Source organism: Manacus vitellinus, unplaced genomic scaffold (assembly GCF_001715985.3).
Source record: "Manacus vitellinus isolate BGI_N305 unplaced genomic scaffold, ASM171598v3 scaffold_0_pilon, whole genome shotgun sequence".
Taxonomy (NCBI): Eukaryota; Metazoa; Chordata; class Aves; order Passeriformes; family Pipridae; genus Manacus; species Manacus vitellinus.
The window spans coordinates 20,638,005-20,653,093 of record NW_021938789.1 but is presented as its reverse complement, the minus strand read 5'-3'; the positions used below and the strand labels follow the sequence as shown (position 1 = coordinate 20,653,093).

Genomic DNA, 15,089 nt, shown 5'->3' with positions numbered 1-15,089 from the left:
ATGATAATAGTGTTGTGTTGTTTTCAGCGAAGGCCTCCACCACCTGTTCCTCCAGTTGAAGAAAATGGCAATGAAGAGGAGGAGATAGTGGTAGCAATGTATGACTTTGAGCCTACAGAACATCATGATTTAAGATTAGAGAAAGGTGAAGAATATACAGTGATTGAGAAGAACGACATTCATTGGTGGAGGGCGAGAGACAAATATGGGTAAAGATGAGTTCCTTATTTTTTTTTATGAAGTTCATAAGGCTATTTCCATGTTGTAGTAGTTCATATTGACTATATGTCATCAAATAACTGCACTTTGGACCCCAGCCCTGAAATCTCATTCATATATTCCCACACAGAAACCAATTTTAAAAAGTGCGGTACTCGATAGGTTTTGGGGCCTGTGTGCAAAGACGGTTGCAGAACTGGATGCTTTTCCAGTTATGTTTTCTATCTGACTTTATGGTTTCCCAATTAAGGCACCAGCCATCCTGTAAAACCTTGCTAGACTGGTACAGTACTCCCACTTCCCTGAGGACCATCTCATTAGGGAGCAATACGGTTAACACTCTGCTCAGCAGGCTCCGACTTCCAGACTTGAATAATCATCATAGTTTTATTTAATAGCTGTATCTTTAGAGACAATCTTTGAATGAGTTGAGAGTTACAATTGTAATGACTACAACTTTACATTCCCTGAATTAAAATTTTTCCCTGTGGTTTTAAAGATGAAAGTTTTCATGCTTCAATATGTATCAGGTTCCTGTTGCCTTATGGTACAGGTAATTATGAGTTATCAGCCTGTGGCAGGCTCCAAAATGTATTTCCCGTGACTGACTGGGACTTCTGAGTGCAGAAGTGACAGAGCAGCAGAGGGTTACTCTCCTTCACCCTTTCTGCTGGTTTTGTTGGACACTTCTGCTTCCCATGTCACTTCTCCCAGGGTGCTGAAAGTGAATGTGGAAATGTTGCTGTGGAAAATTAGGTCCTGCATAATCAGTAGTAGAGTGGGTGGGTCAGTAGTATATAAATTGTATTGAGAGACCTCTGGTAATTAGCAGAATGAAACACTGTCTTCTAGGCATGCAATTTTACATTTTTTCACTCAGATTATGTGTCATATATCTTTTTAGAAAACAAGGATATATTCCAAGCAACTATGTAACAGAAAAGAAGTCCAACAACCTTGATCAATATGAGTAAGTGAATATTTGCATTAAAATTTGGAATGTCATAAAATCAAACCCATACTTCAAGAATGACAATGTATTTTTAACATTTTGGAAGCAATTGTTTACATATGATAGAACTTAGAGGTTAAACAATTGAAATAGGCATATATTTTTTTGAGATTCTCCTCATTGATTATGTTGTGATTTTTAATGTAAGATCAAGTCAATGAGATGGCCATCAGGCACGTAGTACTTAGGCTATCACTGTTAAAGCAAAGAAAGCCCTCCTAATTCTCTGGTAGACAAAGGAAAACTTTAAAGGAAATTCACCCATCATAAGTGTGCTGAATGTTGTTTTAATATTAAAGTGACATCTCTATCCAAAGTCTGTGGCAGTAAGATAGTCGAGCAGAAAACAGTGGAAATCATTCAAAGTAAACTTAACAGATTTTGGAAGGCAGCTCAAATTTTCAAGAAAATACGTAATTCAGTGCATTTTAAGTCTCAGCGTATTTACTTAACAGCTATAGATGTCTAGCTTTTTAAAAAAAATACTTTTCCCCATTAATATTTAATCATGGAACACTTACTTAAGAACATCTGGATAAAATTTAACACCAAAGTATCCGAACCTGTTATTCTTGATATTCAAATATCAGTACAGCATAAACTGTTGTGCCTGAGAACTTACAACATATTTAATAACTTGTAGATAAAATGGAGCTCTAAGAAAATAATAATTAAAACCAGTTTAGAAAACTACATTAGTATCTCCAGAACTCTGCTCTCAGCTACTTCTGGCTCCTACTCCTGTGTTTTGACAGAAGGTGAAATTTTGTCTGGGATTTTGCCCTCAGCTTCACTAGAGGGAATTCTTTGTTGCTTTCTCATCTTAGAGGCTCTTGATAAGACCTCTGCTCTGCTCTAGGCTGGGCTTCAGGGCTAGCAGAAAGGGAAGGAAGGAACTGAGCTGCCTTATCTGGTCCAGCCACTTTGTGCTTTTACCAACTTGGGGCCGTAATTCTGAGTCACTGCGCAATCCAGGGAGCATTACTCCAGGTCATCTACCAACTGCAAGAAACCACTGTCTCCGGAACAGGCAGAATCTGATTAAAGGCTGCTGTGCCACTTCCCTGCTTGGTTACCACCATGACAGCATAGCTCAAAACAGTTGCACCACACCATTTGCGAGCTGCCTGTTTTTCCTTTTTTTAATATTCTCTGTGACTGACTGACATGTTGGTGCTTCTGTGGCTGCTTTCACCTGCCCATTCAGCACAGAGCTCAGGGATGTGTAACTGTGACACCTAATTTCAGCCTCCTCTTTGCTAGGTGGGTTCTCCCTGGAAGCCCACAACCACAGAGTTATTGAATGACATAGCAGTCTAGCAGCCAACTCCACAGGTGGCTTGACCAGTGTGCAGGCAGCTGCTTCCTCAGGGCTGCCAGCTTGCCCTCAGATTGCTGTTCGCAGCAACTGCCATCAGCCTGTGAATGTTTAAAAAATGTTTTTTCTGAAAATGTGTATCAGTTACCTGAGTTTTGTTGGCTTCTGTGGGATCTCTCTGGATTTGTTTCAGGGCATTCTTATGGGATAACTGCACAGTGTAATAGACACTGATTTTTACACATTGTCAAAGGTTGAATTCTTGATCTTCATTAATCATAAAATTATTGAATCTGTAGCTTCATAATACTTTGCTAGAAGCTTTTTACGTAAATCATGCACCTTGGAGAAGTTTTATTTACTGATGTTGCGTTGCAGGTGGTACAGCCGAAACCTGAACAGAAGCAAGGCAGAACAGCTCCTCAGAAATGAGGTGAGCACAGCAGCCTTGCAGTATCAGCTGTGTGTTTTGCTTCAAGTAGCTTCTTTTGTTAAAGCGGAGGCTTATTTTGGCAAGTGCATATCCTAGAACAAGTAAAAGAGTCATGTAGCTTAAAAGCAGTTTTACAAAACCGTCAATGTGCATGTGTTTCAGGATAAAGAAGGTGGTTTTGTGGTGAGAGACTCCAGTCAGCCTGGCCTGTATACAGTTTCCCTTTATACAAAATTTGGAGGGTGAGTTTCTGTTCTGCTCTGCATACCTTGTCTTGCCCGAATCTATTTGTATCTGTATCTAAATCCATTGGATGGGGGAAAGCCCAGGAAAGAACTCAATAAAGAAACAAGGGCTGATGTGATAGAAAAGATGGGTGATTAAAATGAAATTCTCAGCTCCATGGTTAGGCCACATTTGGTTTAAACCAGAGGAGACCTAAACCCCTACCCAGAGAAGGAAGTTTTTCTCTCTCAGCCCATTTGGTCTTTTCCCTCCTTCCAGCCTGTGTTTATGTCAGGTGTGTGAGCTGGACTGGGGAGCTTGCTGGGCTGAAAATTAACCTATTCTGGGTTAATCTTCAACTTGGTTTGAGCACTGAGATAAAGGCAAGTCACCAGTGCTTGGGATGTTTGACATTCAAGCTGTTCTCAAAGTGTGTGACACTGGGCATCTCTGTGGGCCCTTTCAGCTTCGTTTTCCTAGTCAATGCGCTCCTCTTAAAAAGGTCACAACAAATGGCAATGTATTATTATTAATTTATATTATTGTTATTATTTTTCCAGGGAAGGCTCATCAGGAGTAAGACACTATCATATAAAAGAAACAGTAACATCACCAAAGCAGTACTACCTGGCAGAAAAACATCTCTTTAACTCCATTCCAGACATAATTGAGTATCATCAACATAATGCAGCAGGTAGATGGACTGGATTTTTCTGTCACTTAGGGTTGATTTGAAAAGGAGAGTGAGGCATTTTAGGGTTTTAATGAAAATTTTTAGTTTTTTATAGATCCTTCTTTTCAAGGGAAGTCATGGAACACTGCATTTTCACATTATTTCAATGCAGACAATCATTTGAAAGGTTTTATGTAAAGGTGTGTGTGTGTGTATATATATATATATATAAAATGTATAGATATGTTACTGTCCCCAAAGTAACAGAAGAAATACTGTATCAAGTCAGGAATTATTCACTTGGCCCCATATAGTGCCTTTATCATCTCCCTGTAACCCACAGCAGATGGACAGGGATGGTACTTCCCCAAAATACTCTCCAGGCACTAGATTTTTACCTGCTGGCTGCTGCCACTTAGAATTGATCTAACCTTCCTATATAGCAAATAGATGGGGAGAACAGTAACGTGTTGTTCAAGAAATCCCTATTTCACTTCAAATCTATAGCTGATGGCTGGTGCTGGTGTTTGCCCACTGTATAATAGAAGAGTTTAGGAATTGAGTTCAAGGCACATATACTGATACAGTATTTTTTTTTTTCAAGTCCAGTCTGTGCATAAATTTTCCTTATGACCTATGGTTTCCAGATCTTTACATCAAACTCTGATGACCCAGCATTTCCTGATGATATTCTGGAAAATGCGTTTCTGAAAAATACACCACAAAAACACAAGCCCACTTTTCATTTATTATAAATGATTTTTCTACATATTTTAATTGCTTCATTCCTTTTGTCGTATCGAGTTTTGAAAATATATTTATGAGAATATATTCAGCTAATTCAACATGCGACATATAAAATCCCTATGTGAAACATGTGGGATTTATATGTCTGAAAGAGAAATGATCAAGTAACATTGTGCATTTTAGATAATCTTTCTGATTTGCTTTATGAAAGGTGTTCTCAGCCTCTTTTGGTGCCAGCATAACTGTAAAGCACAAATATGTATGCATATATCCATATCCATCTCTCACCAGTAAAGAAGATGCAACAAGTTAGATGTAGTGAGGGCTTGTGTAATTCTCACAGCCATTTAGAATCAAGACAGTGCAATAACAGAAAATATGGTCAAAGCTGTATATAACAATAAGCTGACTGTTAATCAGGGTTGGAGTCTGCAGTGAACAAGTGGCCGAGTTGCTGCCTGGCACTATTTCAGAAGTAAACTGTGTCTTATCATTGAACCTCAGGTCTTGTTACCAGGCTGCGTTACCCAGTGACCCCAAAGAAGACGACAGCACCAACAACGGCAGGATTCAGCTATGGTGATTGCGTGTTGTATTCATCTACACATATTTTTTCTAATGATTTTATGTTAAGATTTTCTATGATTTTATGTTAAGATGCTAAAATATCTTCTAAACATTTTGAAAAGGTCCAATTCTGTACTGTGATTGGCTATACTAACTTACACTGGTCCAGGTGTATCTTTGAGCCCTTGCATGGAGTATCAGTATGCAAAGGCACCACAGCTGGTTGTAGGTGTGTGGTGCCAAGGGGAGCAGTGCGGAGAGGCAGAGCGTGTCACTGGTACTCCAGGGGAATTCAGTATTTTCCTCCATGCTTTTGTGGATACCCTGAGCTCTGTCTGATTAAAGAGCTGTGCCTTTACTTCCTTCATTAGCCTCCAGGCTTCTGACTCCGTCTTGGACCTTTGATCTTTGTGGAGGGATTAATTTTTTAAAATGTAAGTTTGCAATAAGCTTTTTTTAAATGTGCCACATCAGATGTGAGCAGCTTCTACACTTTGGCACAATTTTCTATGGTGGCAGTTTGTTGAAATCGACTGAAAATATCAGAATGTAATTGCTGGCCTCAGGAAAGTTTGAATTTTGACTTCTGTGTTGGTCAGAAGTTGCTTAAATGTCATGTCTACCTAAAAGTTTGTTTGTTTTGTGAGATATAGGAGTGTTTGGTTTTCAAGTTAATTCTAACATGTTCTCCCTAAAATCCTTAATTTGCTGTTAATCCAGTTTCCCTTTCCTCTTCCTTATCACCTACCAGTTCCTTAGCTGTTCCTTGGTTTTTTTAATAGAAAAATGGGAAATTAATCCCTCGGAACTGACTTTCATGAGAGAACTGGGGAGTGGTCTGTTCGGAGTAGTGCGCCTTGGGAAATGGAGAGCACAGTATAAAGTGGCCATCAAGGCAATACGGGAAGGGGCAATGTACGAAGAGGATTTCATTGAAGAAGCTAAAGTAATGATGTGAGTTGTGTGCTTGGCACTTTTATTTCCAGTTCTAGGTCTCTGATGTCAGATACTGATTATAAATAAAACAGTTGGGGTAGGTGGTACTTTTGCAGTTTTGTGGGGTGGAGAGCTAGCACTGTGTGGAGGAAGTAATAATGACATGATCTCAATCTTTTCAGGAAGTTAACACATCCTAAATTAGTTCAGCTGTATGGTGTGTGCACACAACAGAGACCCATTTACATCGTGACTGAGTTCATGGAGCATGGCTGCCTTCTCAATTACCTGAGACAAAAACGGGGAGTTTTGAGTAAAGACATCCTGCTCACTATGTGCCAAGATGTATGTGAGGGAATGGAGTACTTGGAGAGAAACAGCTTTATCCACAGAGACCTGGTAACATCCCATTAAGCAATATACTCCTCTTTGAAATTTTTATTTTTGAACTTTACTATTCCTTTTTGAAACAGCCTGTTTGTAAACAACTACTTTTGTTCTTGCAGAAAGTTCTAAGTGACTGAAGTTGGCTCTCTAGGGTCTAAGCAAGTCTCTAAAACTGCTCTGTGCAGAAAATGATGAGACATTTTTCTCTCCCAAGAAAATGGAATAAAATCTGTCTGAAATTTTTATAAAGACTTAGTAGCTATTTGTGCTAATGTAATAGCCTCTGTTCTGTATTGGTGCCATTTTCACCACTCATGAATCCCTTGAGGTAATAATTTTTTTTCTGGTGATTTTTTACAAAATGGTCTAGTTGTCAAAATAGTACTATCAAGTGGAGATGCACATGTAGTTTTTATAATGAAAATACACCACTGAACTCGGTAAATGTGTGAACTTGCAGTGAGGACAAATATTGTTGTAATTTGTCTGCAAAAGACTGTAAGTTTTCATCCAACTCTAACCATTCCCTTTGCAGGCTGCCAGGAACTGCTTAGTGAGTGACTCAGGAGTGGTCAAAGTGTCAGATTTTGGAATGACAAGGTATGTCTGAGTGTACCAACATATTTATGGGAATTTGGAAAAATTCACCTAACCCTTCTATTTAGCCCAATGGCAACATAGGCTGAGCAAAATTACTTGCAAAAATGATTTTTTTGACCTCTCTAGGGAACAGCCTTTGGTGTTTTTTTTTCTTTTTCCCAGTGTCTTTAAAGCTTATTTTTTAGGTGATCATGTGCTGATTTCCCTACTCATTTTAAAAAAGGCATATTAGAGCTTTTATTAGACAGCAGAAATAATGGTTAATCTGCATTTTGGTAAATAAATGTTAGTAAGAGGCTATTCAGTGAGTTTCAGATCCTCTTGGGGAGTAGATGGTTCAGAGTTGCATTGTGCTAGCTGAAGGGCTGGGAGGTGCTGAGATCTGGAGGGGAGGCTAATTTCCTGCCCTTGTTGGCACTGGCGTGGGTGATGTGTGGGTGAGGCAGTGGTGGGGAGCAGCTCTTCCAAGAAAGGTGTTAAAGCACCGTGGTTTGACCATGCTCTTGGCTTTTGCCACCTCTCTGTGCTGCTGAGCTTGCAAGTCCCCTGACATCTGAACTCACACTGGCTGGCAAAAAAAAGAACAAGAAATTTCTGCTTTTGCCTCATTTTCTCTCATAATACAGATGTTTAAATTGCAGGCAGCTTAGACCTGTGTAGCTAATAAATCACAAGAAAGGATTCTGAGGTAATATGAAAAATGAACTGTGTCTTGACTTAAGCCTTAATACTGCCCCAGGGAAGCTATTTTTATCGTGTGATGCTAACGTCATGGCCATTAGGTGGCAATGTGAGCTTCTAATATTCCAATCCAAAACTAAACTATAATTTCACAGAGCCACAGAATATTCTGAATTGAAAGGGATTTAGACAGGGATCATCGACTCCAGCTCTGAAGTGAATGGCCTATAGGGGGATTGAACCCCTCGCCTTGGTATTATTAGCACCATGCTCTAAGCAGTTGAGCTCATCTCAGGGTTTTTTGCAGATTTGGAGGCTGACTGAAGGATATGTCTGCCTTTTTTTTTTTTTTTAGGTATGTCCTTGATGACCAATACACAAGCTCTTCAGGGGCTAAATTTCCTGTGAAATGGTGCCCCCCAGAAGTTTTTAATTACAGCCGATTCAGCAGCAAATCAGATGTCTGGTCATTTGGTAAGAAATGTTTCATCATGGAGAGAAAGCACCAGTTTTATATTTTATCTATAACCGTTAAGCTCCAGTTATTGGGAAGGAATCAGACAACTGAGAAGAAGCTGAGAGAAACCATTTGCTATGGTTTTACAATCAGATAAAGTTCCACAGACACCTTTAGTACTGTTATTTATTAAAAACCATGCTACTAGAATAAGGCATTTTCAGTGATGACAAATGTGAACAGTTTCTAGAATATGGATCTCAAACTTTTTATCTATCAGAAATCCTAAGTCCAGGGCTAAAAATAAACACGTATGTTTAAGACTTTTCTTATTTTCTTTAATTTTTTTCCAGGTGTTTTAATGTGGGAAGTATTTACAGAAGGAAAAATGCCCTTTGAAAAAAGCTCCAACTATGAAGTGGTAACAATGGTTAGCCAAGGACATCGTTTGTATCGGCCCAAACTAGCCTGCAAGCCGGTGTATGAAATGATGATGATGTGCTGGCAGGAGGTATATACTTTTTAATTTTTTTGTCTTTGAATTGAAATAAAGGTAAATCTAGCAACAGTAGTTAATCTTCTCTAAAGCAGCATTCTGAGTGTATCCAACTCTCTGAGCTATTCATGTGTTTATTCATAAGACAAAGATCTCCTCCTGGTTTGCAGATGAACTAGAACTGTGATAAGAAAAAGCACTGAAGACATTTTTATGAAATAAATGAACTGTCAGATTAAGTATGCAAAGGCATTTAGTAACAAAATTAAATAATTGCTTAATCTACGCTGATTGCAATTATATCTGCATTCAAATAGTGGTACCAAAAAAAGTAAGGTCAGAAAGGCCCAGAGGTGGAGAATCTGATTTTGTATTGCCTCAGTTTATTAGTCATTACAGAACCAAGTTAGAATGACTGAAAATATTTTTAAAGGAATACTTCATTACCTGATTATGAATTCTGTAGAAAGTAAAGATTAACTTGCAGTTGAATGTAAATACAAATTCCAACGTTTATAAGGAAAGATGAAAATATACTCTACTATTAATTTTCCTAACCCAGAAAGATACTGAATGTACAATTTTCACAGAAGTCAAAGGGGCAGCTAACTCAAATTTAATACTTTAGAAACTAAATTAGAATGGAACAACTTTTGTAGTATTGAAACAGAAAATTTCTAAGAAGATAGGTGCATTTAATGGGCTGTCTCTATTTTTGAGAGAGTAATCAAGGAAACCAAGAGTGTAGAGAGCTACATAATTCAACAAAGGCAAGTGCAGGATTGTGCACCTGAGGAAAAATAACTCCATGCATGAGTACAGCTTGGGGGCTGAATTGCTGGAAAGCAGCTCTGCAGGGAAGGACCTAGGTGTCCTGGTGGACAACAAGCTGTCCATGAGCCAGCAGTGGCCCTTGCAGCCAAGAAGGCCATTGGGATCGTGGGGTACCTTCAGAAGGGTATTGCCAGCAGGTTAAGGGAGGTGACCCTACTCTCTACTCAGCCCTGGTGAGGCCACATCTGGAGTGCTGTGTCCAGTTCTGGGCTCCTCAGGGCAAGAGAGACGTGGAGCTCCTGGAACAGGTCCAGTGGAGTGTGACAAAGATGATTAAGAGACTGGTGCATCTCTTTTAAAAGGAAAGGCTGAGGGAGCTGGGACTGTTCAGTCTTGAGAAGAGACATCAGAGGGGACCTCATCAATGTCTATAAGTATCTGAAAGGAGGATACCAAGAGGATGGAGCCAGACTCTGGTCAGTGGTGCCAAGCAGAAGGGCAAGAGGCAGTGAACAGAAACTGGTGCACAGGAACTTCCACCTGAATATGAGGAAGAACAACTTTACTGTGTGGGTGACCGTGCACTGGAACAGATTCCCCAGAGAGGTTGCAGAGTCTCCCTCACTGGAGATATTCAAGAGCCATCTGGACACAATCCTGTGCAATGTGATCTAGGATGACCCTGCTTGAGCAGGGAGGTTGGATCATAAGACCCTACTGTGGTCCCTTCCAACCTTATCCATTCTGTGATTTATTTCCAGTTAGTCCTTGCCACAGGGTCAGCTGTGGAAAAAATGCTCTTTTCAAATAATCAAGATGACATACTCTCTGACACTTGTCTTGGAGAAGAAGGTACTGGAATAGAGAGCAATTACTTACCATACCAACTGGTGGAGATCTAAAACTTACAAACCAGTTGGTTTACACAGCAAAAAATACATTAAAAGCAACAGTGCCCTAGAGAGTTGTGGAATGACAGACATGTCTGTGATTCAAAAAAGCATTACATTTTGTTTGTACTTGGTAACCAGCTTGAAATGGAATAATAAATTACCAGCAAAACAATGATAATTTATTGCTAATGCTTTTATTATTATTATCATTAATGCTCTTTGAATGTATTTATAGGACTTATATGAACATCCACAAATTGGTTGAAAATTTGTTCATTTCAGAAAGGGTTATTAACATTAAAATCTAAGCAGTGATTATGTGGGACAGAAAGGATCTTTGCAAATCACCAACAGAGCACAAGTAATGGCAAGATTCTGTCAATCTTTCTTATGAAATATGACTAACTGTAGGTACCTCAGTCCTCATTTAATAAATTTATTAATGGTTTGTAGACTGAAATGAATACTCAGGCTTTAAAATTCATCAGGTGATACAAATCTAAATGTAACTAAATGGAGGAAAAGTGCAAGCTATCCAGGCCCTCAGGAGATGTGAAATTAAGTGTGTCAGGGAGGTCAGCTTCTAGGATTGTGGCAATACACTGAGGTCATCTCTTTGCTGACTGCAGGAGCAGCCAGACAGACAACACCGGCCAACTGGATGATGAAGGAAGAAGAATAAAATACTAAAGCAAACATATTGTGGTCCGAGCTATCAAGCCAGGCCAGATGTTTCTTTATCAGCACATGCGCACGTGACTGCTTTCGGTCACAAAGAACAATCATGCCTCAAGCGGCTTTCCAGCTTGACCTTGTCTTTCTTTTCACACACACTAATCTTAGCTCTGGCTGGCTCAGGACCATAATATTTTTGCTTTAATATTTTATTCTTCTTCTTTCATCATCCAGCTGGCCACTGTTGTCTGTCTAGCTGCTCCTGCAGTCAGCGAAGAGATTACCTCAGTGTATTGCCACAATCCTAGAATCATAGAACCATTTAGCTTGAAAAAGACATTTAAGAGCACCAAGTCCAACCATTAACTCAGAACTGCCAAGTCCACCATTAAACCATGTCCGTAAGTGCTACATCTACATGTCTTTTAAATACTTCCAGGGATGGTGATTCAATATTTAAATAAACAAAACAAACAGGATAATAAAACACATTGAAGAACTGTATGGAAAATAGAGTAAATGAAAGATACTTTTGTGTAAGTCTGTGACATGGTCTAATTTTGGAGGTCTAAAAATAAAATTGATGTAAATGAGGCATCAGAGAATGACACTCAAAGCTCTTAGGAGCATAAAAAACTTGCATAAAGAAAGATTAGAGCTGTTCATTGGGGAAAAGTGGGGATGGGGAAGAAAAATAAAAAGGTGTAGAACTATGCAAAATAATAAACTATATGAAGAGTAGTCCAGCAAGAGCTATTTATGCTCTTTCAAAGCATAAAGAAAAGGTGTTGCTTACTGAGATTAGGTGACAGATCCAAAATCCAGACAAGGAAATATTTTTGCATTTCATATCTAATGAAATGGTAAATTCATTGCCACAGAATGATATCATGACCAATATTTTATCAAAATAAACAAAACTTTATTGATTTCTGATCACAGCTGTGCATGCTTTTTATTTTTAGAAACCAGAGGGACGCCCGACTTTTGAAGAGTTGCTTCGTGCGATCATTGAGATTGCAGAGGGGGAAGATGCTTTCTGAAGAAAGACAACAGCAGCATAAGCACAGAAAAAAAGCCACTTTCCAGAGATGGGGCTACATAATTTCTTTTAAAGAGCTTGATCCTGTAAGCTGCTGGGTGTCGCTAAACAATGTGGGGAACCTGTAACATCTAATCCACTCAAGCACAAAGGAGAGTTTTACATGATGTTGGGAAATGAGCACAGTGTCTTCAGCAATATTAACAATCTCTATATTTTCTCTGAAAAGTCAGCATTGCTTAGCTGGCAAGTTGAACTCCTTATGGAGGGAGACAATGTGACCAAAGGTCAGGAGCCTCACTTGCATTTAGTGGGTTGGTTTCATGTACATACAGTCCACGTTTCTGAGTTTCTCTTTACACAGACAGTAGTATTAGTAGTGATTTGCATGCTTAAAAATGGAAGGTATCCATAAATTACTATTTACTGACATTGAAAAATTTCCAGAGATTCTCCAGAAACATTATTTTTCTCAGTTGATGGGTGTTTTATAGCACGTCAAGAAGATAAAACATGTCTCTTTCATTTGCACATAGTAGGTTGTTGCCAGCACAGTCTTCAGTTTAGTGTAACACTCTAAAAACCTTGCTTCAGAACTGAGCCGTGATATTCCAAAGTCATTCTAAGCTGTTTGGTGAACCAGAGACCTCCCATGGTTAGTCTTGATGTTACTAATGAAAACTAAGTCCAAGACTCAGCACAACTGTCTGTCAGTGTATCATAGTACCAAGTTTTGAATTAATTATAAAATAATTTATATGCTGTATGTAATGTAAATATATAAATTCAATGCATTTATTTATATAAAGTGGGGGGGTTTGTCTTGAAATTTGACCTACCCTCACTTGAATACACAACTCTATATGTGGGATTGTAAATGAAACAAAGTAAATTTTCAAGTGTGTTTAAGGAGAACTCTTCTGTCATCTGTACATAGAGTGACCTAACCCTTCTGTTCATAACAAAAAAATGTCATACTACACATGTGTAAATAAACTGAATGTTAACTAGTGTTTGGGACCAATTAATTTAGCAAATAATTTACTGTCAGTACATCATAAATCAAACTAATTGTTCACATGATTATAGTGTTATGATAATCCATGTATGTGTATATTTCTGTGTGTATACACACTCTATACTAAATACATAAATGGTTGAATGGATATATATTTAAATTAATTTGGCCATAGTGAAATGTTAAGTGCAGAAATGCCTGAACTTTCTTTAGAAGTTACCTGCCATGTCCCCTCTGCTAGAAGCCAGTGTCTCCACAGCCTTGCTGAAGCCTGTTTCAGTTAATCTGACTTTGTGCAAGTGGATATGAGGAGTATTTACACTCCAGTTTTGCTGTAGCTACCTCCTGAGTAGCTCTATTACACTTTCTTTTTCTTTTGCTACTTGTACTCTTGTGCCATGTATAATAGGAAATATATTGCACAAAACCTTTGTAATTTCTTTTGCAAGTAGTCAGAGAGGAGTACGGTGGACTTTATTTCCAATTGAATTATTAAAGGTAACTATAGTTAGCTTAATGCATTCTATCATTTTTGCATTTGAGTATTTCTGTAATCAGTTTTGGAGATGCTTAAATCCCTCCACTGCTTTGCCTAAACCTTTATGTTCAGAAGGAGGAAGCCTTCTCTCTCTTGGAAGAAGTGCTTTCTTTTTCTGACAGTATTCCATTGAAAAGTTACAGACTGTCAGAAAAGGTTTAAATGCCTATCTCTTTTTTCTTAATGACCAAGTCTCAGAAGATTATTCCAACTATGCAATCCAATCTGTCAAATTTTTGAGTCCAAGCCATTCCCCAATCAGTATCAACAGCATGTATTGTTAAGAGGGAAAATCTAGGGGTTTCTACATGTAGTAGAAAAAATGATGTGGAACATTTAATGTAAGCCAAGCTCATCTTTCCTTCCCTAACTACTCCTTTGAACCCCACTTTCACCATGGAGATCCTGCAAAGTATGGTGTTGCCAACACTTTCAACAATACATCATGACGAATTTTACAGTAGTAAGTAATGTTCTCTTAAAACACAAACAAAGCATAGGAAAATCAGAAGATAAATAGTTTCCAATGAACCTTAAGCCTGTTTCTTTAAAGTAATTAAATATTTATCATTACTTTGTATGATAAAACACACCCTAACTATGTGGACTTCTGGCAGGAGTTTTCTCAGTGAGGTGGGTGCTCTGAATCCAACACTTTCACCTGCCTTTTCACAGTACCTGAGTATAATTTCTGCCTACCTGCTTTTGGATTTGATACTTAGGATGTCAGGAACTCTGAGGGACCCAGTGTATCAATGAATGCACTTTTTTAGTTGAATGTAGCCTTAGGTGGCTAATTTTAGAAAGGATCAGAATGCCTTTGGAGGCAGCTGTCTTGCTGACTCCTGATGTATTCAAAGGCAGATTGAAATGTTGTACCATCCTTTCTTCTGGATGAGCTCACTCACCCTTAAGCAACTTCAGTCCTTCCTCCCCTTCTTATTGTTACTGATTTTTTTCAAATGTTGGTGTCAAAAATCCATCTGAACAGAACCAAATGCTGTTATTTACATCTATTATGGCTTTTATCCTTTTTTAAAAAGAAATACTTGAACCTATGATAACAGTTTAATAACTTTTTTTTTTGCAGTAAAATGTTTGCTACTAGAAAGCAGACACTTTTTTCTCCTTCTAGGACCCCCTTCTGGGGCTTTTTTTTTTTTAATAAAAGGTAAGTAGGCATGGTCAAGCAATACTTGTGGTTTACCATGTTTTATATCAGAGCAAAGAGCTCAACTTGGTCTGTTTCACTGGCACAGCTCATGAAGAGAGGTTTCCATTTTCATTTGAATGTAAACAGATAACCAGACATGATTCTTTCTACCTGTAAGTAAACTTGGCTGCATATTTTGATCTTGCAGTTTTGTTTTGTACAACAGCAATGTACTTAGCAATTGA

The 15,089-nt window shown here is 38.5% G+C and overlaps 1 protein-coding gene across 5 annotated transcripts in view; it reads left to right on the top strand.

The window, feature by feature from the left end:
• The window catches only part of TEC (tec protein tyrosine kinase), a 47,242-nt gene extending 32,376 nt beyond the window's left edge, over nucleotides 1–14,866 (top strand). For 4 of the 5 annotated variants that reach the window (XM_018068881.3, XM_018068895.3, XM_018068889.3 and 1 more), the window contains 12 exons: nucleotides 28–209; nucleotides 1,124–1,189; nucleotides 2,928–2,982; nucleotides 3,145–3,224; nucleotides 3,768–3,901; nucleotides 5,132–5,206; nucleotides 5,977–6,148; nucleotides 6,313–6,529; nucleotides 7,053–7,117; nucleotides 8,154–8,272; nucleotides 8,609–8,766; nucleotides 12,059–14,866. In XM_018068881.3, coding sequence (XP_017924370.1) covers nucleotides 28–209; nucleotides 1,124–1,189; nucleotides 2,928–2,982; nucleotides 3,145–3,224; nucleotides 3,768–3,901; nucleotides 5,132–5,206; nucleotides 5,977–6,148; nucleotides 6,313–6,529; nucleotides 7,053–7,117; nucleotides 8,154–8,272; nucleotides 8,609–8,766; nucleotides 12,059–12,136 — 1,401 coding nt within the window. In that variant the 3' untranslated portion in view covers nucleotides 12,137–14,866. The remainder of the gene's footprint in view (nucleotides 1–27; nucleotides 210–1,123; nucleotides 1,190–2,927; nucleotides 2,983–3,144; nucleotides 3,225–3,767; nucleotides 3,902–5,131; nucleotides 5,207–5,976; nucleotides 6,149–6,312; nucleotides 6,530–7,052; nucleotides 7,118–8,153; nucleotides 8,273–8,608; nucleotides 8,767–12,058) is intronic. The other variant, XM_008927436.4, reaches the window with a different exon arrangement.
• The last annotated feature ends 223 nt before the right edge of the window (nucleotides 14,867–15,089 follow it).